The sequence below is a fragment of the Phyllostomus discolor genome, chromosome 7 (assembly GCF_004126475.2).
Source record: "Phyllostomus discolor isolate MPI-MPIP mPhyDis1 chromosome 7, mPhyDis1.pri.v3, whole genome shotgun sequence".
NCBI lineage: Eukaryota > Metazoa > Chordata > Mammalia > Chiroptera > Phyllostomidae > Phyllostomus > Phyllostomus discolor.
In genome coordinates, this window is record NC_040909.2 from 107,878,318 (window position 1) to 107,901,751 (window position 23,434).

A 23,434-nucleotide genomic window follows, 5' to 3' on the forward strand; every position below is an offset into this window, starting at 1 on the left:
TGTTTTGTCTCTGCTCACATTGTGTTTGTTGGCCAAAGGAAGTCACATGGCCAGGACTAGAGTGTCCTCCTAGAGAGGAGCTATAGGGAGAAGAATCATTGCAGCCATTCTGCATCCAGTCTGTGCCATGGAGAGAGACTGAAATACTTATGATGAAAAAATTTGAACACATAGAAGAAGAAACTGAAGCATGAAAAGGAAGGAAACACTATCAGAAAAGATCAGGAAACTGGGAGGAGAGGGGACAAAAATGTTTCTAGAAATGAGGAATATGTTTATAGACTAGGTATATAGAAATGAGAATAGGTCTTATTTTATAAGGTCTTATACTGTAATGACACCCCTCATATATATAAAATTTGTTTCCTTTAGACCCCCCTTAACTATTGCCCATTAATACTTTTTATGACTTGTGTTTACCATTGCAGAACACTGACTATTTATCTCTGTGTTGTCATTAACAAAAGAGGGAGTTACATCTGTGTGTGTGAGAGATATATATTTTAAATACATATTTAGTACACATTTTAAATACATAATAATATATACTTTAAATACATATTTTAAAAAACAGCAAAGGCCTGAATATAGGGCATTTTACATCAGACAATTGGACATTTATGTTACTGTTGTTCAATTATTCAGTTTTATCTTTGTTTCCCCACTACTGGGTGCTCCTAAAGAACAATAACTGTGTGCCATCTCTTTATTTCCAGAGCTTGGCACTATCCCTAACATGTAGTGGGGGGATGGTGAATACAGGGAGTGAACAAATAAATGAAGGCAATAGGGTAGACCTTTGGGACCTATTTCTGAGTTTCCTAGACTTGCAAGTAGCATCCATCTGGGACTTTGAATCATGGTTCAAGGTGGAGAAGGTAAAGGTAGGGAAGGAGCAGGAAGATACATGGATTTGGAAGGAATTTAATTGTGGTGGTTAATATTTGCAAAGAAGATGAATTTGAGAATTTACAGTATCACCATTGAATTGATCACACTGTATAAAATGCTATTTTCCGGTCACTATATCCCATTACCCCGTATTGTTTTTTAATAGCATTATTACTATCTGACTTAGATGTTTATAATCTTCAAGTAAGGATCTTGTCTCCACTCCCCCTTTAAAAAATTTCTGTATCCTCAGCACTCAGAATCATTCCTGGTACATAATAGGTGCTTAATTGTTTTGAATGAATCTATAAGTGAAATGAAGTAAAAGCTGACATTGAAACTTAAGTATATAATACACATTGTAAGTTGCCTGGTATTTCAGAGTTGATATGGATGAGTGATGTAAATAGTGTATTTACTTTTCCAGGGTCTAAATCTGTATGTTTCTTTGCAGAAGGCAAGCTCCAGTTGCAGCTGTATTTGCAGGGAGTCCACAGTTAATGGGCGCAATTAAATTATGCACTGGATGGATGGTAACAAGCTTGCCTCTTTACAATGATGATGATCTTCTCAAGAGAAATGAAAATGTAAGGCATTTTATGCCCTGACTGGTGTGGCTCATTGGGTTGGGCGTTGTCCCACAAAACCAAAGGTCACTGGTTCGATTTCTAGTCAGGGCACTTGCTTGGGCTGTAGGCCAGGTCCCCGGTTGGGGGGCTTGTAAGAGGCAGCCAACGGATGATTCTTCCCCTCTCTCTCCCTCCCTTTGCCTCTCTCTAAAAATAATAAATTAATAAAACTCTTTTTTAGAAAAGAAAATGTAAGGCATTTTAGATTCTACTTTTGGATCTTTTTAACATCACTATTTAAATATAGTTTTATAATGATGCATATGTTCCTGATTAGCTAGGAAAATCCAAATAATTTGAGAGATTAATTGGCTTTAGTTTGTTAAAGGCTGCATAATGCATTTAAGCAAGAGGGGAGCCAAAATTAAAATATTGAAGGTTTTATGAACAGTATAGGTATGTTTGTTGGAGAAACATTTAATTTTCCACCAAGTTTCAAGGGAACTAATGTGTAATATTTCACAAAGAGTAACATAATTTTGAAAATATTGTTCTCAATTAAATTATTGAAGGAGTGCTGTCAATTAAAGTCTCAATACACTGTATTTCTAAGCTAAAATTCGATTACACTGTGATTTATTTTTCAGTATGGGCTATTATATTTAGTATAACATTAGAATGGCATCTAGTTACTTAATGTTAAGAGAACCTATTATTTTGAGTGTTTGGTATGGATATCAGTGGTAACTTTGTATGTGGAGACAATGACTAAGTAAACCTGAGTTCCAAACATTCTGTTTTTCAATTGATGACTATGTTAAAAGAAGTTCACATAGTTTTTTAGTATACTCTAAGCTAAGGGGGATATACAGCAGCTTGGAAGTTAAACTATAATGTGAGGTTAGACTCTCAGGATGCAGACTCTGAAATTAGAGTATCTGGACTCAAACACTACCTCTGCCATATACTGGCTTTGTTACCTCGAGCAAGTTTCTTTCTTTGGACAGGGGGCATTTCCACAATGTCTTTTTTTTTTTTTTACAAAATTGGGGCATAATTGTCATATAGCATTATATTAGCTTCAGGTGTATAAAATAATGATTTGATATCTGTATGTGTTGCAAACTGATCACCACAGTAAGCCTAGTTATCATCTGTCACCATACTGAGCTACAAAATTTTTTTTCTTGTGGTGGAAACTTATAAGATCTACTCTCTTAGCAACTTTCTTTTTTTTTATTTTATTTTAATCATTGTTTAAGTACAGTTTTCTCCCTTTTACTCCCAATCCAGTTCCCCCCTCCCACCCCTCCCCACTTCCCTCCCATTAACACTCTCCCCTTAGTTTATGACCATGTGTCCTTTAAGTTTGTTCCTATGAACCCTTCCCACTGTCCCCTTAAATTCCCTCTACTCTCCCCTGTGGTCACTGTCAGCCTGTCCTCTATTTCAGTGTCTTTGGTTACATTTTATTTGTTTCTTTGTTTTGTTGTTTAGGTTCCTGTTAAAGGTGAGATCATATGGTATTTGTCTTTCACTGCCTGGCTTGTTTCGCTTAGCATAATGTTTTCCAGCTCCATCCATGCTGTTGCAAAGGGTAGGAGCTCCTTCTTTCTTTCTGCTGCATAGAATTCCATTGTGTAAATGTACCATAGTTTTTTGATCCATTCATTTACTGATGGGCATCTTGGTTGCTTCCAGCACCTAGCTATTGTAAACTGTGCTGCTATGAACATTGGGATGCATAGGTTCTTTTGAATTGGTGTTTTAGTATTCTGAGGATAGAGTCCCAGCAGTGGAATTGCTGGGTCAAAAGGCAGATCCATTTTTAGTTTTCTGAGGAAGTTCCATACTGCTTTCCATAGTGGTTGTACCAGTCTGCAGTCCCACCAACAGTGCACTAGGGATCTCTTTTCTCCACAACCTCTCCAACACTTGTTGTTTGTTGCTTTGTTTATGATGGCCATTCTGACCGGTGTGAAGTGGTATCTCATTATGGTTTTAATTTGCATCTCTCTAATAGCTAGTGATATTGAACATCATTTCGTGTGTCTTTGGATCTTCTGTATGTCCTCCTTGGAGAAGTACCTGTTCAAGTCCTTTGCCCATTTTTTAATTGGATTCCTTGTCTTCTTAGAGTGTAGTCGTGTAAGTTCTTTATATATTTTGGAGATTAAACCCTTGTCTGAGGTATCACTGGCAAATATGTTTTCCCATACAGTTGGTTCTCTATTAATTTTGATACTGTTTTCTTTAGCTGTGCAGAAGCTTGTAATTTTGATGAGATCCCATTTGTTTATTCTTTCCTTTATGTCCCTTGTTCTAGGGGGCAACTTTCAAATATGTAGAACAGTATTATTAACTGCAGTCACCATTCTGTACATTACACTTCTGTGCCTTATTTGTTTTGTAACTGTAAGTTTGTACCTTTTGACTCCCTTCACCCGTTTGCCCACCAACCATTGTCTGTTCTGTGTGTGTGTTGTTAGTTTTACATTGCACATGTAAGTGAAGTTTTATGGCATTTGTCTTTCTCCATCTGACTTATTTCACTTAATATAATGTTCTCAAGGTCCATCCATGTTATTGCAATGGCAAGATTTCATCCTTTTTGTGGCCTAGTAATATTCCATTATATACATGTACAATATTTTCTTTAGGTGATTATCTCTTGGTTTACATTTAGGTTGTTTCCATGTCTTGGCTGTTGTAAATAATGCTGTAATGAACATGGAGTTGCAGATATCTTTTTGAATTAGTGTTTTCATTTTCTTCAAATAAATACCCAGAGGTGGAATTGCTGGATCATACAGCAGCTCTATTTTTAATTTTTTGAGGAAGCTCCATGTTGTTTTCCATAGTGACTGCACCAGTGGACAATCCCACCAACAGTGCACAGGATTTCCATTTCTCTACATGCTCACCAACACGTTATTTCTTCCATTTTTGATGATAGCCATGCAGACAGGTGTGAGGTGATACCACATTGTGGTTTAAATATGCATTTCCTTGATGACTAGTAATGTTGAGCATCTTTTCAAATACCTCTTGGTCATCTGTATGTCTTCTTTGGAAAAATATCTATTCAGATACCCTGCCCATTTTTTAATTGAGCTGTGGGTTTTTTTGGTTGATGTTGAATTGTATGAATTTTTTATATATTTTGGATAGTAACCCCATATCCATTATATTACTTACAAATATCCTCTCTCATTCAGTAGATTGTCTTTCTGTTTTGTTGATGCCTTTCTTTACTCTGCAGAGCTTTTTAGTTATAGTTCCATTTGTTTATTTTTGCTTTTGTTTCCCTTGCCTTCAGAGTCAGATCCCAAAAAACATTGCCAAGAGTAATGTCAAGGAGCTTACCACCTACGTTTTCTTACAGGAATTGTATGGTTTTAGGTCTTATATTCAAGGTTTTAACCCATTTTGAATTAATTTTTGTGTATGGTGTAAGATGGTGGTCTAGTTTCATTCTTTTGCATGGGGCTGTCCAGTTTTCCCCACACTGTATATTGCAGATTGTCCTTTCCCTGTCCACTGTATATATATATATTCTTTCATGTACAAAAAGTAGGCTATGTTTCTTTAGGTTACATGCAGTTGACCCCCTCGGCATGACTCAAACCACAAGAAGCCATTTCCACTTCAGTCCATTCTGAATCCTAGAGTTGGGCCAGAATGGAAGGAGTGCTGCTTGGGGCCCATTCACAGGTTTACACGTTTCTCATCTGTGACTGTGTGACATTGACTAGGAAAGTCACCATCAGCAGATCATTGATGTTGCTGTTGAGCATAGTCTCAGATATTTGGTACCAGTACCAAGTAACCAACTATTTTGGGTACTTGGTTAACCAGACTCATCAAGAAGCAGCCCACGGTATGGTCAGCTGAAACCTTTCCAGACCATACACCTTCTGCATGCTTCCACACTGTGCCTAGGGCATCCTGGATGTGAGCCCATGACCTACTGCTCCCTGCAAGTCACTTGAGAATCCAATCACCCAGTTAGGGCTCAAACAGGTTGCCATGATAAGGTCAACTCCAGTGTGTTCAGTGTCATAGTGCATACATTTCACTGTTGGAGGTATGAGCATCACCCCGATGGTCCTGCTAGGGACACCCACTGAAGTGCTGACATAAGCCCCAATACTCATGTGACCATTCTGGTGGCACAGTGAGGTGAATGGGGTTAGGGCGTCCCCACTGTAGTGCTCATGGCTCAGCACAGAGTGCTTTGTGACATGATGTCATGGCCTGTAGCTTTCCAGCTCAGAATGAGCTCATTTGAAGAGACTTTCTTGTGCAATTCATACATGTTCTTAGTAAATTCCATGTCAACAGCCACCTCATCTTCTGGCTCATTGTGTGGCATTGAAAAGCAATTGGTGACTTCCACTGAGTGATTGTCCATGGTTCCCAGCCGAGTGTTTTGGGCAGTGGCCTTGTTCTGTCGCTCATAGCTGTCCATGATGGTGGCCAAAATGACCGGGTGCAGCCAGACTACCTGACCGCTGAGGAAGGGGCCTGGTAGAGTAGGATCGGCTGCTGAGGTCTGCCCTAGGGCCGGGGCTGAGGCCAGGGTCTGGGCCGGGGCCACAGTTGTAGCCACTGCTGCCACTGGGTCTGGGGGTGAGAGTGGAGCTGGGATTGGAGCTAGGACAGATACTGGAGGTGAGGTTGGGCCAGGTTTGGAGCTAAGGTGGGGGCTGCAGTCAGGGTGGGAGTGGCAAGAGGAACAGTCAGTAGTACTGCTGGTCTGGCCATCTTGTGGAAAGAGAACCCTATTGTATATTCTTGACTCTTGTTGTAAATTAGGTGCCTATATATGTGTGGGTTTATTTCTGGGCTCTCTGTTCTGTTCTATTCATCTGTGTGTCTGTTTTTATTCCACTACCAGACTGAACTGATTACTATTGCTTAGTAATAGTAGTATTATTTGAAATTGTAGTAGTTAGTAGTAGTCTTTGAAATCAGGGAGTGTGATACCTCCAACTTTGTTGTTCTTTCTCAAGATTGTATTGGTGCCCTGGCCATGTAGCTAGGTTCGGAATGTCATACACCAAAGTTGTGGGTTGTATCCCCCGGCAGGGCCCATACAAGAATCAACCAATGAACGCATGGATAAATGGAAAAATAAGCCAATGTTTCTCTCCCCCACCTCTAAACAAACAAATAACAGATTATTTTGGCTATTTGGGATCTTTTGTGGTTCCATACAAATTTTAGAATTATTTGTTGTAGTTCTGCAAAAAATGCCATTGCAATCTTGATAGGAATTGCATTGAATCTATAGATTGCTTTAGGTATGGACATTTAAGTAGTATTCTTGCAAGCCATGACCACAGAATACCTTTCCATTTATTTGTATCTTCTTCAATTTCTTTAATTTTGAGGAAGGGTCTGAATCTGGAAATAATAGTTCTCACCTCCTAGTCATGAAAATTCTATGAGAGGATGTGCTTTGCTTGAAACATAGTAAAATTTAAATATTAGGTATTATGATGTTATTATCTTATACTATTAAATTGTAATTGTGTGTGCGTACACACAAACATATATAAACACACAGAGTACAAAGAGAGTTCAGAAGCAGCAACAATCAGTTCTGCCTACAAAAATCCAAATCTCCATAAAGGACATTCTCTTGATCTGGTCTTCAAAGGATGAGCAGAAAATTCTTTGGGGGGAAAAATGCATATGATTTGAGTCTGACAAAGTAACATGAGCCATGAAATTTGTATGGTAATGAAACCAGAAAATAGAGGACAAATTCTGAAGGACCTGGAATGTCATGCTGAAGAGTTTAGACTTACCCTTGAAGTATTTGGGAGTTATCAGAAACCTCTAATAAGCCTAGGAACTGAATGCTTAGCTCTCTTATAGAGAGTTCATCATGGTCATAGCAGAGAGAACAGATGAAGCAGGAGAAAATCGGACAGGGAGCTTTGCCTGAGAGAATGTACCTGGGAGACAACAGCTGTGTCTAATTAGCCTTTGCTACACTCTGCAAAGGTAGTGTTGCTTAGACAGAATGAATATATGCAGCATATACCTGAACTTTGCTACACTCTGCAAAGGTAGTGTTGCTCACACAGAATATATGCAGCATATTCCTGAACTTTACTTTTTGTGGATTTGAACCAGCCAGTTCTGACATGACTTTGTAGGGGATTTTTGGTTTGTCTTTTTACTAATAGAGAATTTTAGAATCTCTTATAATTAGGTCAGAGTTTTAATTAGATGGTAATTAAATTTAAACATTTTAGAGTTTTAAGCTTTGTGTGACTTGGCTTTGAGAACAGGAACCATGTTTCTCAAACCTTTGTCTTTCTCTCTGGTGTCTGGTACATAGCAAATACTGAATAAATTTGCTGTCAAACTAAAATTCAAACCAAACTCCATAAATGATAGACTATCATTTGAATTAGGCATTATCTATAATTCATGACATGTGAGGGATTGTGTCATGGTTGCCTGTGGCAGCAATTTTCAAACCTGGGACAGTTATGCCCCTGGGGGACACAGGCCAGTGTCTGGAGTCATTATCTAGTAAGGTCAGAAAAGTTGTAACGAAACATGCCGGGGAGTCAAGGCTGGAGTTTTCAGTATCATTGGCTCATTTAGTATTGTGTTACAGTGGGCGAATTATTTTTAACCTTGCTGACTCTATTTCATGTATGAAATGAGCATAAAAACCCTCTGATATATGGTAATAAAAAAGATTAAAGGAACTACTACATCTCAATAATGAAAAGACAAATCAATTTAAAAATGGACAAAGGCCATTTTCAAAAACAGGGATGAATCTTGAGGGCACTATGTTAAGTGAAATAAGTTGGATAGAGAAGAAAAATACTGTGTGATACCATTTATATATTGAATTTTAAAAAGTCAAATTCCCTGGCTGACGTAGCTCAGTGGATTGAGCGCAGCCTGCGAACCAAAGTGTCGCAGGTTCGATTCCCAGTCAGGGTACATGCCTGGGTTGCAGGCCATGACCCCTAGCAACTGCACATTGATGTTTCTCTCTCTTTCTCCCTCCCTTCCCTCTAAAAATAAAAATTAAAATCTTTAAAAAAAAAGTCTAATTCATAGAAACAGGGAGTGGTGCTTGCTAGCATCTGGATGATGGGGAATTGGGAGATGTTGGTAAAAGGGCATAAACTTCCAGTTATGAGATGAATAAGTTCTGGGGATCTAATATAGAAAATGGCAATTATAGTTATTAATGCCCTATTATATACTTGAAAGTTGCTAAGGGAGTAGGTTTTAAGTGTTCTTACCACAAAAAGTAAATGATAATTATGTGACACGATGGAGGTGTTAGCTAACATTATGGTGGTAATCATTTTGCCATATTTAAATGTATTAAATGAGCACCTTGTACACTTTAAACTTATACAATGTTATATGTTTTTAATAGTTCATTTTTTATTACATTTTTTCCATTACCACTTAGCCCTCTTCCACTTCCACCCATCCCCCCCATGCTGTATGTTATTTATATCTCAATAAAGCTAGGGGAAAAGTGAACAAAAGACTTGAATGTATATTTCTCCAAGAGAGATATACAAATGGCTGATTGCATGTGAATATAAGCTCTCTGAGGGGAGGAATCACAACTTATTGAATACTGAACATGGTAGATGCTTGATGTATAGTTTTGATTAATAAAGTTTTAAATGTCTTTTAAAATAACTGTTTTAATTGCATTCTTTCAGATCTATCAAATCTATTCAAAGCGGTCAGCTGAGGATATTTATAAAATACTGACATCTTATAAAGCTAATTACCTTATTGTAGAGGATGCTATCTGCAATGAGGTGGGAACTATGCGAGGCTGTAGGGTTAAAGATTTGTTAGACATCGCAAATGGCCATGTAAGTAACCATTTGGAAATTTAAATCTTTTTGAGAAAAATTACTTTGTTTAAACTTGCAGTCTGCAAACTTTATTTTTGGAACTTAACTAAGAATATAATTAAAAGTTATATAACAATGGGGAGAACTTATTAAAAGTAGTTTGAAGTATTTTTTTCAATGTACAAAAGAAAAGTTGGGTATTTTTGCAAAAAAATTTTTTTACCAATACATGGATTTCTTATTCATTACCTATGCTTAGATATGTTCAACATTTATAAGCAAAAACTGGCCAGGATGTAAAGTACAGCATAGAGAATATAGTCAGTAATATGTATGACGATAACTATGTATGGTGCCAGGTGGGTCCTGTGTCTGGTGCCAGGTGAGTACTGGAAATATCAGGGGAACACTTTGTAAAGGACATGCTGTGCTTTCAGGTGAAACCAATACAAAATCATGCTGGGGGAAAATGAGCATTTAAAAAAAAAGATGGCATAATTGGATTTGAATGATGATTTTAACTGATAATAGTCTATAGAGCATTTGGTTGCAATGTTATATTGAGAACGTTATTATAATTTAATATATATCTAGAAAAATTACTTAGTAAATTTTAGCAGTTCTTACACTGAGTCCCTTTTATCCACAATTAGCGTATTCAGAGCCACTTTAGTCATTAGGACTTAGTTACATCTTGATTTTTCATTCATTTGAGCTGTTTTACCAGCTATCTTACCTCTCAGCCTGCAGTGCATACTGTATGTCTAGAAGCCGAGAAGACCGGCAGGGGATAGTGTTGTCTGGATTGGACACCTTTACTCCTGTGACAGTTGGGGGTGGAGGACCTTAGGAAAGTTTAGTAGATCATTCTAGGTTGGAGTGCGTAGTCTGTTCAGGTTGCAACCAAGATTTTTTTTTGGGGGGGGGGTCCCTTCCTAAATAATTAGTTCTTTGTCTTACCATTCCAGACTTGTTTGGAGCTGAGAAGTTAATGTTTATGATTTTCACTTTTTTCTTTCTTCATGACCCCTTAAACTTATAATATAAACTGTTTTCTGCTGCATGCATTTTGAATTTTCTCTCTTCATACTTGATATCCATAATCTTTGGCTTAATTGGTGCCAAAATGGAATTTTACTAAAGATAACAGGGACCTGGCCGGGTGGCTCAGTTGGCTATAGTGTCATCCCATGCACCAAAAGGTTGAGGGTTCGATTCCCGGTCAGAGCACATACCTAAATTGCAGGGGAGTGCTTATGAGAGTCAACAGATCAGTGTTTCTCTCTCACCTCTCTCTCTCTCACTGATATCTCTCTATCAAATCAATAAACATATCCTCAGGTGATTATTTCTTAAAAAGGAGTTAAAAACCATCATAAGTATTTAGTAATTGCTGCTGTATTGGTGTCTGCTATCTGGATCCTTTTTGTAATCTACTTCTGACTACCTTTTTGCTCCATTTTGAAGATCAGGTTACTTTCATATAATGCCAGGAACAGACTTAAAGCTAATCTATCCCTTCACTCTTATTAAAGTTGGCTCTCTGACATCTTTCTTAGGCATTAGAGTAACATTTAGTGTTTCACAGAAAAATCCTTCAAGCCAGCTAAGCTACCTTAGTGAACCTCATCAAGCTGGGAATGTAAAGGTTTGCCCTGGATAAGTCCCCAAAATTTACTTGCTTACTAGGTAATTGTAAATCAATTCTACACCAGATAAGTGTTTAAATATACATTAAGAATATAATACAAGATGGGGCAAAGTAGGTTTACATTTGTGAGTACACAAAACACAAAGTTTATTCTTATATTATTATTTATTAATTATTGTATTCTTTTCTATAGAATAACTGTAAACCTACTTTTGCCCCACCCCATACATGTATTTCTTATCCCTGGTAGGTTCCACGATAAAGTTCTTAAGAGGAATGATAATGGACCATGGAGACATAGGCTTCTAAATTTTAGGATTAAATTTTTTAAAAGTTGTAAACACTTTGTATTAGTGTCTCAATCTCAATAGGAAGCTCAGAAGTCTAGTATAAGTGGTGACTCTCTTATGGTTAGGCTTCTATCTGCTGAACAGCGTGAGGTTGTCCATGTTTAGCAGAATATATTTCCATAGAAATGGAAGAGTCATTTGTACATTGACTGCATTTCTCCTATAAGCTTAATAAGCTTTTTTAACATTATGTTTCATATCTTTTGATAGGTGGTTTGCGAAGAGGATGATGACAAGTTAACCTACTCAAAATATGGGCGATTTTGTCATGAGGTCAAAATTAACTATTCCCCATATGTGAATTACTTCACTAGAGTATACTGGAACAGATCCTACTTTGTATATAAAATCAACACTGTGATATCCTTTCAGTCTTGAAAATAGCAGAGCCCTCCTTTCAAAGACTTACACCATATGAAGTAAAACTCGATTTTCTTCTGCCAGTGTGGTATGCTTTCGGAAGGCAGAGCACGGACATTTGAAGTGCTGCTGCTGCTGCTCTCCGCCCCTGCGGTTGAGGGGTCCAGAGTTCTGCGGGGAATAGAAGGTTAAGCCTTACTGTCCTTTGGTAAAATGTCACATCGCACTGCTCTGCAGCATTCCAGCCAGGTATTTTCTTAGTGTCATATGGTCTTTACAGATTTCTCCTTCTAAACTGTTATAAAAATTTCCTTATAAATCTTCATTTTATCATGATATGGATCTTGAATTTGAATATGTTCAAGGTCTCAGTATATTTCTCAAACATAATATTTAATATACACTTAATGTGATATAATTATAGAGGAGAGAACTATTCCTACCCAAAGGCAGTTTCTAAAGGTAGTTTATGGCTTATAACAGAACTGAAATGTTAACAATAAAAAACTAATTAAAATGTTAGGTGAAAACATGTGGCATTTAAATTAAAGTGGAAATGATATAAAAGAAAGTGATTTCTAAGGATATATATAAAAATATATCCAGATTTTCCATGATACTGTTTTCATTGTCTAATGCTTATGTAAGTGAGCACTTTCTTAGTAATATATAGTGCATGATATTGCATTTTATTATTTTATGACTATTAAGTGGTTACCTCTTGTTACTTATGCTCATAAATTTGATACCAATTTAATCATTATAAAACAGTAACTCACATTACCTATATATTTTTTAAAACAGACATTTACAAGAATGTTCAGGTTTTTAAAAAATATGGATATGCAGCCCTGGCTGGTGAGGCTCAGTGGACTGAGTGCCGGCTTGCAAACCAAAGGGTATCTGATTCCATTCCTGGTCAGGGCACATGCCTGGGTTGTGGACCAGGTTCCCAGTGGGGGTTGCATGAAGGGCAACCACACATTGATGTTTCTCTCCCTCTCTTCCTTCCTCCCTTACCCTTTCTCTAAAAATAAATAAAATCTTTTAAAAAATAAATTAAAATATGGATATGGACTATACAGTCTATTCATATGTTTTCTACTGGAAATTAGGTTTAAAAAGTCTTTATCAAAATGAATGTATATACACTAAAATGAGTAACAATTTTTGGAGTTATGTATAGATGCTGTTAAACATACCTCTGCATACAGGTTTATTATAAAACAAAAGTGCTATTATTTATGAAACTGTGATACAGTCTTCAACATAAAGAACAAAATGACAGTTATAATAAAATCCACACCACAGTTTCATAGGCTAAATGCTCTGTTCCTTTAAGTTAAATGTTTTCATATTTTTTGTCATTTAGTAAAAGAAAATCTAAAATGATTTATTTGGCCTTATAAACAGATTCAGGATAAATATGTCACTTTAATAAGATGGTATGCATGTTTAGTTTATATATCTGTTTAGTGAATGGGTTTTCAAAATTTTCACTTTTTAGAGTGCTGTAAAAACTGCAGTTTTGCTACTTGACACTAGAAGGGAGCATCTGTTCATTATCTTTATTTTCTGTAACATATTTTAAGAGTACAGAAGCACATTCATTTCTTAGACTGGCTCTCGGTTGCTTTGCTCTTTTGGAGCTTAAGAATTGTGTGATGGCTGCGTCATATATCAGGGGCAATAGTTTCATTGGTTCTCATTTCATGCTTTTATGTAATTTTTTAACAATTCTATTAAGATACTATAGGCAGGATAGTTCAAGTTCTATGTACATCTTAATAATGAGTCACTAATATTTAGCTTCAAGCCTTATGAAAATATCATCATAGTTACCTAAGTACATAGTGAATAGTCACATGGTAATACTTATGAGTAGAGCATGTAAAACCTTGTGATTGAAGAGTCAGCTTGCATGTTTTGAAAGGGGAATTGAACAGCCTATTTTCTACTATGAAATATTTAATTAATTTTTATTGATTTACATTATGATCAAAGATACTGAATTATTAGTTTTATGTTTTTTGTTTTCTTTTTATTTTTGGCATATTAGTTGTTTTTGCTTCTGTCAATTTGTTAAATAAAATAGATTTGGAGAAACTTTTAATTGAATTTTCTAAATAATGAATTTTTCATTCAGCATCATATGAAAAGGAAAATGTGAGCTTTAAAATAGAAATAATAATACTGGATATGAGAGATAATATTATTTGTTTCTATTTTAACTGTAGTTAAAACAATAGCACTAGAAAACTTTGATGGAGGAGCACTTAATTGACTTCTTTGTAGAGTAACAAATGATTAAGAAGTCTGCAAGTAATTCTACTTGTGTAACTTACAAGTTGTTAGGTTTAACAACAAAGATCTATGTAAGGAGCACCTTTATGGTTTTTGTGTGGAAGGAATTTCTTAAAGAATACAGAGCATATTTTGCCTTTGCTATTGCAAAATCATTGAAATAAGTGCCTTAGCCTCTTCATTTCAAAGTTTACTTTTTATTTTCCAAAACGTATTATCCATTTCTTTCTTTCCCATAAGAAAATCATGGTAGCTTTTTTCTCATGGATAAGCACAAGAGAGTCCTCACTATGCTATTTTTACTAATGAACAAATCTTTATTATGGCAGCAATGGGATTTCTAGCTTGCTATATTCATTTATTTAGCTCCCAAATGCCAAACAGTCCAACAAATAAAACTTACCTGATAAGGTATGTGATAAAGTATGTGGTGGTTTATATTTTTTCTATCTTTTGGCATGTGTATCTTGGTGCTTTTTGTTAGACTGCTCAGTTTTACAACCTAGGGAGTATGCATCATACTTCACAACGGTTTTTTTTATTACTTTGTACATACAAACGGCATGTTTTTTCAGGATATTAACCCAAATCACCAATTGCCCATATGTTGTCACTCTTCCACATAGTCGGGAATGATTCCAGGAAAAGCAGAAATGGAGGTCAAAGTGTGTTACAAGTTAGAGCCGAAAAACATGTTTTAAAAATTATGAATTTCTTGACGGGCACAATAAATAGCCATCTGATTAAACTGTTTTGTTTTTTAAAAACTCTTTTGGCCCTTTCTATTTTGAACTTAAAATATTTTTATGGGTCAAACTAGTGTCTCTCTTTATAAAAATGTAGGGTTTCTAAAAGTTCTATGTCACTTGATTTTTTGGTGTGTTTATTTTAAATGTGTGAATATTTGAAGGGCATATGTTATGAATTATTCTATATATTTAAGAACCTTCTGTAAAACAAATAACTTCTTCCTGATTTATACTTCAATATATTCTCTCTTTATGTGTCCAATTTTTAAAATAGTTTTTGCCATTTGCTAACAGTTTTAGATGCCAATATGTCTTAAAATTAAAGCTCTGAAAAGTTGCAAGTAAAATCGAAGTTATTGAAACAATAGCTCATTATTAAGTTTTTTAATGTGTAGAGTTAACAGTTTAAATAATTAGATATGAAAATTGCAAAAGAATATATTTGACTTGACTATGTTTTATCCATCGAGGTTTCTAAACATTAAATTTCTTTTTCATAGTAAAAAGGGTACTGTAGAACAACATTTGCTGGATTTAGCATCAAGAAATCTTTGAATCATTTCTGTTTATGAGTTTCTTAGAATTTGCAATATTTTACACTTGGCATATATAATCCTATGTGCAGTTCTATAAGAATATCTGACCATTGTATTTAGTGGCATAATAGTATCAGAAAGAAACATGCATTCCAACCTTATAGTTTCAAATATTTTCTAAAGAATCCTTTCATTTCTTTATGTGAATAGCTTTGTACAGCTGTTTAACAAAGACGAGTACAACTGATTTTATGTATGTTGACTTCTGAATCATATCTATGACAATGAACATTTAGATTAAATGTATTCCTCCTGTAAGTAAGGTTATATCTTTGCAAAAGAATAAAAGTTAATTTCAATAAATATAAATCCTTTAAAAGAGTTGAGATACCAACTAGTTTACTTCATGTTTGTAATGTGTACCTATTATCAAGAATAAAATTATTTCATGCTTAATTACACTCCTTGTTATATTTCCAAAATAAAATTCTTTTAAAAATTTAAAATTATTTTCATTTATATATAGACTGGTTTTGTTACATCTTTATTGAGATAAAATTTACATACCATACAGTTCACCCATTTAAAGTGTACAGTTTTACAGTTTTTAGTATAGTCACAGAGTTGTGCAATTACACCACAATTTTGGAACATTTTTATCACCTTAAAAAGAAGCTGCATACCTTTTGGCTGTCACCCTCAATCGCACCATTCTTGGGCAACTCCTACTAATAGACTTTCTGTCTCTACAGTTGCCTATTCTGGGCATTTCATGTAAACGAAATCATATAATATTATGTATACTTGGTCTTTTGTGACTGGTTTCTTTCATTTAGCATAATGTTTTCAAAGTTCATTCATGTTGTATGTATCCTTTATTATATCCAAATAATATTGCATTTTATGAGTATACCATGGTTTATTTGTCCATTCGATAACATTTGGGTTATTTTTACTTATTGGCTATTGCATTGCTTTAATGCTGCTATGAACATTTGTGTATGAGTTTTTGGGTGAACATATGTTTTCATTTTTCTTGGGTATATGTCTAGGAGTAGAATTTCTGGGTCACATGATAACTGTGGTAATTATTTGATAAGCTTCTAGACTGGTTTTCAAGGTGACTGTACCATTTTACAATCCCTCCAACAGTAGTGAGGTTACCAATTGCTTCACACCCTCACCAACACTTGCTGTTATCTTTTTTCTTGACTATAGCCATCCTGGTGGGTGAGCAATGGCACATCACTGTGGTTTTAGTCCACATTTCCATCATGACAAAAGATGTTGAGCATCTTTTTGTGTGCTTAGTGGTTGGTCATTTATATATCTTCTTTGGAGTAATGTTCATTCACATTGTTTGCCCATTGAGTGTGTTTCCTTCACTTCCTTGATGTGTCCTTTGAAACACAGATGCTTTTAATTTTGATTGTGTTGTTACTCATACTTGATGTTACCAATGAAACATTTTTACTCTGGTGTGTTTGAAGTGGATCTATATACATGTATTCTACTTGGAGTTTGTTGAGCTACATTAAGAATTTCTTAAAAATCAAACTTGGAATTCTTGTATTCTCATTGCACATACATTGATGTACTTAATAGTGACCCACATTTCTCTGGCTGTGTTCAATTTTCTTCAATCTTTTTTCTCTTTGTTCTTTGGATTGCATTGTTTCTATTGATCTTCAAGTTTGCTAATTCTTTCTTCTGTCAGCTTAAATCTGTTGAGCCCCTCTGGTATATTTTTTATTTCAGTTGTACTTTTCAACTTCAGAATTTTCATTTGTTTTTTGTTTAATTAAATTTTTTTTTACTAAATATTTCCTGCATGGTTTGTCTCCTCAGTCACTGTCCAAAGGACTCTGAGAAGCTGTAGGAATATGCAGGTGCAGACTTAAGGCCCGGCTTTCTCTCCAACGTCGTGGAAAGGGACTGTACATCACAGGGCAGAACCCTATGCTCCCCTTTGCCACCTGGACAGGGCCCAGGGAGAGTGACCTCCCAGGGTATCCACGTTGGTTCCATTTGGTTCTCTTTTTTTTTTTAATAATATTAATCTTTTTACCAATACTTTCTGTTTATAGCCAGTCTGGGTATTGATATCCACCCTACCTCCCCATTCCTTGGAACTTGTTATTATAGTTGGCTTGTTTATTTCTTTAGTGTCTGGCTGGGCTTATTTCAGTGATGTCGGTTTCCTCTGCATTATGGAACCTTTGTCGTTGGTCCTCAGATGTCACTCCCTCGAGCGTATACACAGTCACTCTGGGATGACAGTGGGTGTAGCAGGGCTCCTTACTGTTGCCTTGATCCTGTCCAGCCGTTAAGCTCAACGAGTCATTGGCTGATTGCTCTGTTGTGTTCAACAATCCTCTGGAGTATAAATTACTCCACATCCTAAGCCAATCAAATCCCAGCTCCCTTGAAGGGATCGTATTTGGAATCAATTGTTGTGGTTTGTTCTAATGCCAGAAGGCCTCTTAGCTGTCTTTTTCCTTGGTTCTCTCTGGCAAACTAGGGGACCTTTGGTTTAGCTTGTATCTCTTTCAAATCCAGCTTCTGCTTAATTGCTTTCCACCAAAATTTGCTATTTTGAGTACTCTTAGGCTTTAACTTCTTTATACTGTTTCAAATAAATTCACCCATTTGGGACCTCTCTGTTTAACATCCTGATTCTCTCTTTAGGCAAAAATTACTGGGCAACAGCTCTGAGCTGGGAGTGGTAACAGGTTTGCCACTCTGAGTGACACTCCTACTTTGGGAGCAGGCTTCTGGGTTGGGTGTAGCCTCTCTGGTCTTTTTGACATGCCTCTACTGGAACCTTTGCCCCACAAATTAGCTAGGGTGAGTAATCAGGGGCCCACCATTAATGTGCCATGTCTAAGGTAGAGCTTCTACCCTAAAAGTGGAGGCTGAGTGAAAGAAGGTTGCTCCTCACCTCTTCTCATTTGCTTGGAATTTAACTTTGGCAGCTCATGGCTGGGGTAGATGAGAAATTTGGTGGCCTGCACCTCCAGAGAAGATACTGTCGCCCTTCTTGGCCAGAAGCTGAGGTAGAAAGGTAACCCTGTATTTTCGGCTTTACTCACCTGGACTGGAGTTTCTATCATACTGAGTTCAGAGGGGAGAAGGAAGGAGTGGGTAGTGGTTCAGATGCCACATTTGGTACAGAGTCTGTCTATTCTCTTTGAGTTTCAGTAGATTTTTTTCAAAAATAAGTCTTCACTTGCCATATACCCTTAGGTCAATTTTCAAAGCTTTTAAATGGCTCTTTTCTAAAAATAATTATTATCAGTTAGTTTTGTTTCACAGAGGTCTCCTTATAATGCCATTTAAGTCTATTAACCAGAAAAAATTAGCAGATCATTTGCAGTAGTTACTAATCAGCTTTCTCTCTTGTACTATCATTGGTAAGGAAATAGTATTAATAGCTATTGCTTACCTGAAAAATTGTGACTGGACCTACTGAATGGCTATTTGTCAGTCTGATAAACTGAATGTCTTATAGAAATAAAAAACAGGCTCAAGTAATTGCTGCTGTTATTCAGTTTTAATATTACTTAATGGACTTCATAATCACAGTGACAAAGTACAATAAAATGAGGGTAATGTTTAATCCACAGGGTAATTGGTGAGAAATAAAAATTGATTTTAAGTAAAGCATTTTTAGTTCCTGCCACATAGTGAATGTTTTGTAAATGTAAGCTATCATTATCTCTATCAAGTTTTTATCCAATTCCTAATAGATAGCAAGCAATGCAAGCACTTACACAGCTCCTATACAGTATTTTTTAAATTGTTAAGCATTGCATTAGGAATTCTGCAAGACTTGACCCTAAGGCTTGGCTTATTAAATAAAAGTAATACTGGAACAAGTAACTAGCAATATACATTTACATGATTCTAAGGAATTATATTTATTATAAGCAAAAACGTGAGCAATATATGAGGTCTGTCCAGAAAGCACCCAACCATGTAATATAAAAAATAGAGACGCTCATTGAAGAAGATACAAGAAACATTGTACATAGGACATTGAGGCTTCAGTCCCCTTCAAAGTAGGCACCTTGGGACCTCACACAGTCTCTGCATCTCATTACCTCTGCCTACTAATTTCCTGCAAAGTTAATACATTGGCTTGGCCCATTCTGAAATCTGGGTCATGGCATCTTGTTGGCTTCAACTCCCTTTTATTGATTGTTTTTGCTCTATTATCACTAACTTGAGATTTCTGAGAATCTGGACCAGCTTGAGTTTTTAGATTAGGCCATTGACTCTATTGAATAACAAACACTGAGCATTTTCTTTGTGCTAGACACTGCTATGTGATTTGACATAATTCATTTATTTAATCCTTTAGCAACTCTATAATTAGTGTTATACAACAATTAGTTGTTATACAACAATTAAGTGTTGTAACTGGGATTTAAATTTCGGTTTGCTCCCGTGGATGGCTTCCGGCATTTACCAGGATTTGTGGAAACGGGAGATCTAGAAATGGGAACCTCTAACAGAATTGAGCAGTTGCCTCGGCCAGAAGCAGCTCCAGATCATTCTCAGCTGTGCTAGCTTTGTCCCGGGAGTCTTGTAGCCAAAAGGCCAAGCGATAGCTGCTGACGTGAAGGCTTAGTGCGGCTGTGCTAGAGCCTCTACGCCCGCTGTCTGAGAGCGCAGTGCACTGTACCAATTCGGCACTGCAGTAAGGTTGGGCCGGGCGTGGGTGGACTGCGCTGAGACCCTCTTTCCGGAGGCGGTTCCCGCAAGGAGGCATCCTGACTCTGGTGAGTATTTAGAAGAGAATGCTGTTGGGCAAGACTTAATGTAAGCTGAGTTGACAAAGTGCAGGGAAGCCCACCTGGTGCTCCTCGGACACCTGCTGCTGCGAGGTCGCTAACCGCAAAGGCAGTGAATGGAGAAGGCGGGGCCCAATGCCCATTGAGGGGATTGGCTGCTGAGGATGTGGGGCGGAGTTATCCCCCAGCCACTGGTTGGTGGGTTCCCGCCGCGGGCGTTGCTCAGCCTGCTTCTGCCGGGAAGTCGGGTTCTTTCCTCTACGTCTGGGCTTTAGCGAGCCCTCTCTTACCTAGACAGCCTTGGAATGTCACCTGGTGCCCGCTCCTTCTGGCCCTCCCCGCGAGCCCTGGGAGGGCGTCACACCCGGTGCTGCTCATATATGCGCCCAGGCCCGGGCTCCTCGGGAGACGGAGGCAGGTTTCAACTACCTGGAGGCGTCCCAGCCTCGACGCGTGTGTAACTCGCTCGGGGTTCTGCAGAAGTGGATTAAGGTGCACCCGTCTCGTAGGCACAGCAACCTGCGGGTGGCCGACCCGTCCCCGAGTGAGCCCGTGGGGCTCCGGGTGGCAGCACGTAGTCCCAGCTCCGCGGTCTCCGGCGAAGTGGAGAAAGTGGAGAGGAAGAGCCTCGGGGGAGGCGACCCGAGGTGTCCTGAGTCCTGTGGGAGATGCTCGTCGCCCTTTCTTTGGATCTCGTCCAGGGACACTAACGTTCGCAAGCATTGGGAGGGAGAATGGGAGTAGCCAGAGGTTTGGGCACAGTAACAAATACAAATGGAGTGAATGTCCGGGTCTCTTTTCCACCCGGGCACTCAGCGGCGCAGGCTGTGCCCGAGGAGATAAGGACCCTCGCTCTTCAGTGCTCTCCTTCACTGCTGCCCTCTTCAGGACTATCCTGGTAGAGTCGGTTTTTTTCTGAGACTAACTCGACCGTAAATACTGACTGAGAGGTGCAGAGTGATAGAACGTCGAGGGAGAGGAGATCTCGATACCCTTAAATTGGCGTTCTTGAAGTTGTCTAAGTGTGGGTGTGTGGGAGGGGATATTTGTCACTTTCTTGGGAGCCAGGAAGGACCTGGTGAAGAGTTAGAGTAAAATTAGAACGATACAGAGAAGATTAGTATGGCCCCTGCACAAGAATGACACACAAATTCGTGAAGCGTTTCATATTAAAAAAAAAAAAAAAAAAGAGTTAGTTGGAGGCGCTCTGAAAAGAGGAAGGGGCAAACCAGGGTGAGACTCAGCCAAAAGGTAGATGGAAGCAGAGTGTAGCAGTGGAATGTGTCCCGGGGAAGGCTGGGGGTTCTGCTCGTCCAGCTCTCTCCTTGTGCCCTGGTGCCAGGTTCAGAGTCAGGATTTGGGAGACCTAGCTTTCAGAGCAGTACACCCTTATTTTCTTTCAGGGAGCCAGCAGGTAAATGCTACCTTGCCCACTGATTTAGGCTAACAATAGCTGCGACAGCTCCGGGACTCTAATTGTACGATTTAAAGAAAAAAATTATTGAATTTATTGGTTAATAAAATCTCCCTGGCAGGGGCGCTGCCTCTGCCCTTTTTACTTCACCCTGCCTGGACCCCAGTGCATGATCCGTTAGCCAATGACAGGTAAGATTCCTCAAGGGAGGGATGACCTAAGACAGGCATGATCATGGGACCCCCAGGGAAGGACTTGGGGGCTATAGCAAAAGAGGGTGATGTACCCTTGCCCCTTGGCTTTGGCATAGCCTGAGTCCTCATTCTGTCTGTGAGAAGTCTCCTAATCTCTTGGCTTCCTTACTTTTCCTGCTTGACTTAAGCCTGAAACAATGACAGAGGACAGTGCAGCCCTGTGCTGGAAAGGGCGGGTTCCCTGGGGCGATCAGGCCTAAAAAAGAATGCATAAAAATCCCGTGAGAACTACTTTGCTAAGAATGCTCTCAATTTTCTGATAAGGGTTTGAGCAGGATATGAGTTTGTTTTCCCAAAGTTTTGTAGCCCTTTAGCTAACAGACCCTGACTCGGAATAAGCCCTCATGGTTCTTTGTATGTTACCTATTGTTTAATCCTTACTGCCTGACAATGATTAAAGAGCTTTACCTGTATTCCTGTGCAAATTGAACCCAATAAAAGCCCACTGAGGAAAAGGTCTTGGCCCTTCTCCTTTAAGAGATCAGCCACCTTTCCTCCCCAGATCATGTCTTGGTAGACTTATTCTCATCCGTGGTGGCTAGGGGCGGGGGAGGGGTCCTGCGGGGCAGAGCCCCCCCACAAGAGAGTGTTATGCTAAGTAGAATAATTGCATGATTTTTAAATATGCCCAAGGTATTCTGCATGGGAAGTGCAGTATGTAGAGATACCAATGAGTGTCATACCATATTCATAGACTTAGATGGGGAGAGTGGAGAGGAGTTGTTTGAAATGTCATTTAATCAGTAAATGTTTGTGGAATGCCGGTCATGTAAGGTCTGTCCAGAAAAAGTTCAGCCATTGTTAATATAATGAGAATGGTTTGGGCAACATAGATGTAACCTGGAAGCCAAAGAGAGTGAACTGGAATGCATATGTATAAACAATGACAACATCACTGTTGTGTGGGCATGTGTACTGAGTGGCCATCACATTCAAAATGACTGAACAAGTACAGCAATGTATCTGCATCAAATTTTGTGTTAAACTTGAACATTCCTTCACGGAAACTATTCAGATGATTCAGAAGAGTTTTGGAGACAATGCAATGAGTGCACTGCAAATAAAAGTGTGGCACAAATGCTGCAAAGATGGTTGAGAATCTGTTGAAAGTGATCCACATTCTGGAAAGACTGCAATAAGCAGAACCCCTGAGAATGTTGGCAGTGTATGGGCTGCAATCAACAAAGATCAGTGACTGACAGTGTGAAAACTAGAAGCTGATCTGGGGATTCCCAAAAACAACTCTGTCTGAGATTTTGATGCAGGATCTTTGCAGAATACGTGGCAAAATTCATTTCCATAGTTTCTGCTACCAGAGCAGAAGGAACATCATGCTCCTAATGACTTGATTCGAACTTCTACCAATAAACCAGGTTTCCTTGAGAGGGTCATAATAACTGGAGTTGAATCGTGGGTCTATGGTTATGATTTGGAAATGAAGGCCCAGTTGTCCCAATGGAAGTTGTCTGGTTCTCCACACCCAAAGAAGGTGCAGCAAAGTTGCGGCAAGATCAAGACCATGTTAACTGTGTTTTTTTGATTGGGAAGGTGTTGTACATCAGGGATACGCCACTCTAGGCCAAACCTGGATGTGGGTAAGGAGTACTACCTCAATGTTCTTCATTGGTTGACAGATGCAATATGATCAAAACGGCTGTAGTTATGGCAACTGGTGACTGGCAGCTTCATCATAAC

General features: G+C 38.2%; 2 protein-coding genes, 1 non-coding gene and 1 pseudogene across 3 annotated transcripts in view; 2 read left to right on the plus strand and 2 right to left on the minus strand.

Moving 5' to 3' along the window:
• The window catches only part of DPY19L4 (dpy-19 like 4), a 71,565-nt gene extending 56,022 nt beyond the window's left edge, over window positions 1-15,543 (plus strand). Inside the window, exons 17-19 of the mRNA XM_028533692.2 lie at window positions 1,346-1,478; window positions 9,185-9,343; window positions 11,537-15,543. Coding sequence (XP_028389493.1) covers window positions 1,346-1,478; window positions 9,185-9,343; window positions 11,537-11,704 — 460 coding nt within the window. The 3' untranslated portion in view covers window positions 11,705-15,543. The remainder of the gene's footprint in view (window positions 1-1,345; window positions 1,479-9,184; window positions 9,344-11,536) is intronic.
• LOC114514779 (eukaryotic translation initiation factor 3 subunit F-like) lies at window positions 5,262-6,900 on the minus strand. Its single transcript, XM_028534024.2, is given in 4 exon segments — window positions 5,262-5,422; window positions 5,425-5,701; window positions 5,704-6,169; window positions 6,890-6,900. Coding segments are annotated over 4 exon segments (915 nt in total).
• Window positions 15,544-17,093: 1,550 nt separating the features above from the next.
• On the minus strand, window positions 17,094-17,297 carry LOC114514943. The gene has a single exon (XR_003686160.1). It is a non-coding gene; the product is annotated as a small nucleolar RNA SNORA73 family (small nucleolar RNA).
• Window positions 17,298-21,146: 3,849 nt separating this feature from the next.
• Window positions 21,147-21,245, plus strand: LOC114514936 (annotated as a pseudogene).
• Window positions 21,246-23,434: the final 2,189 nt, after the last annotated feature.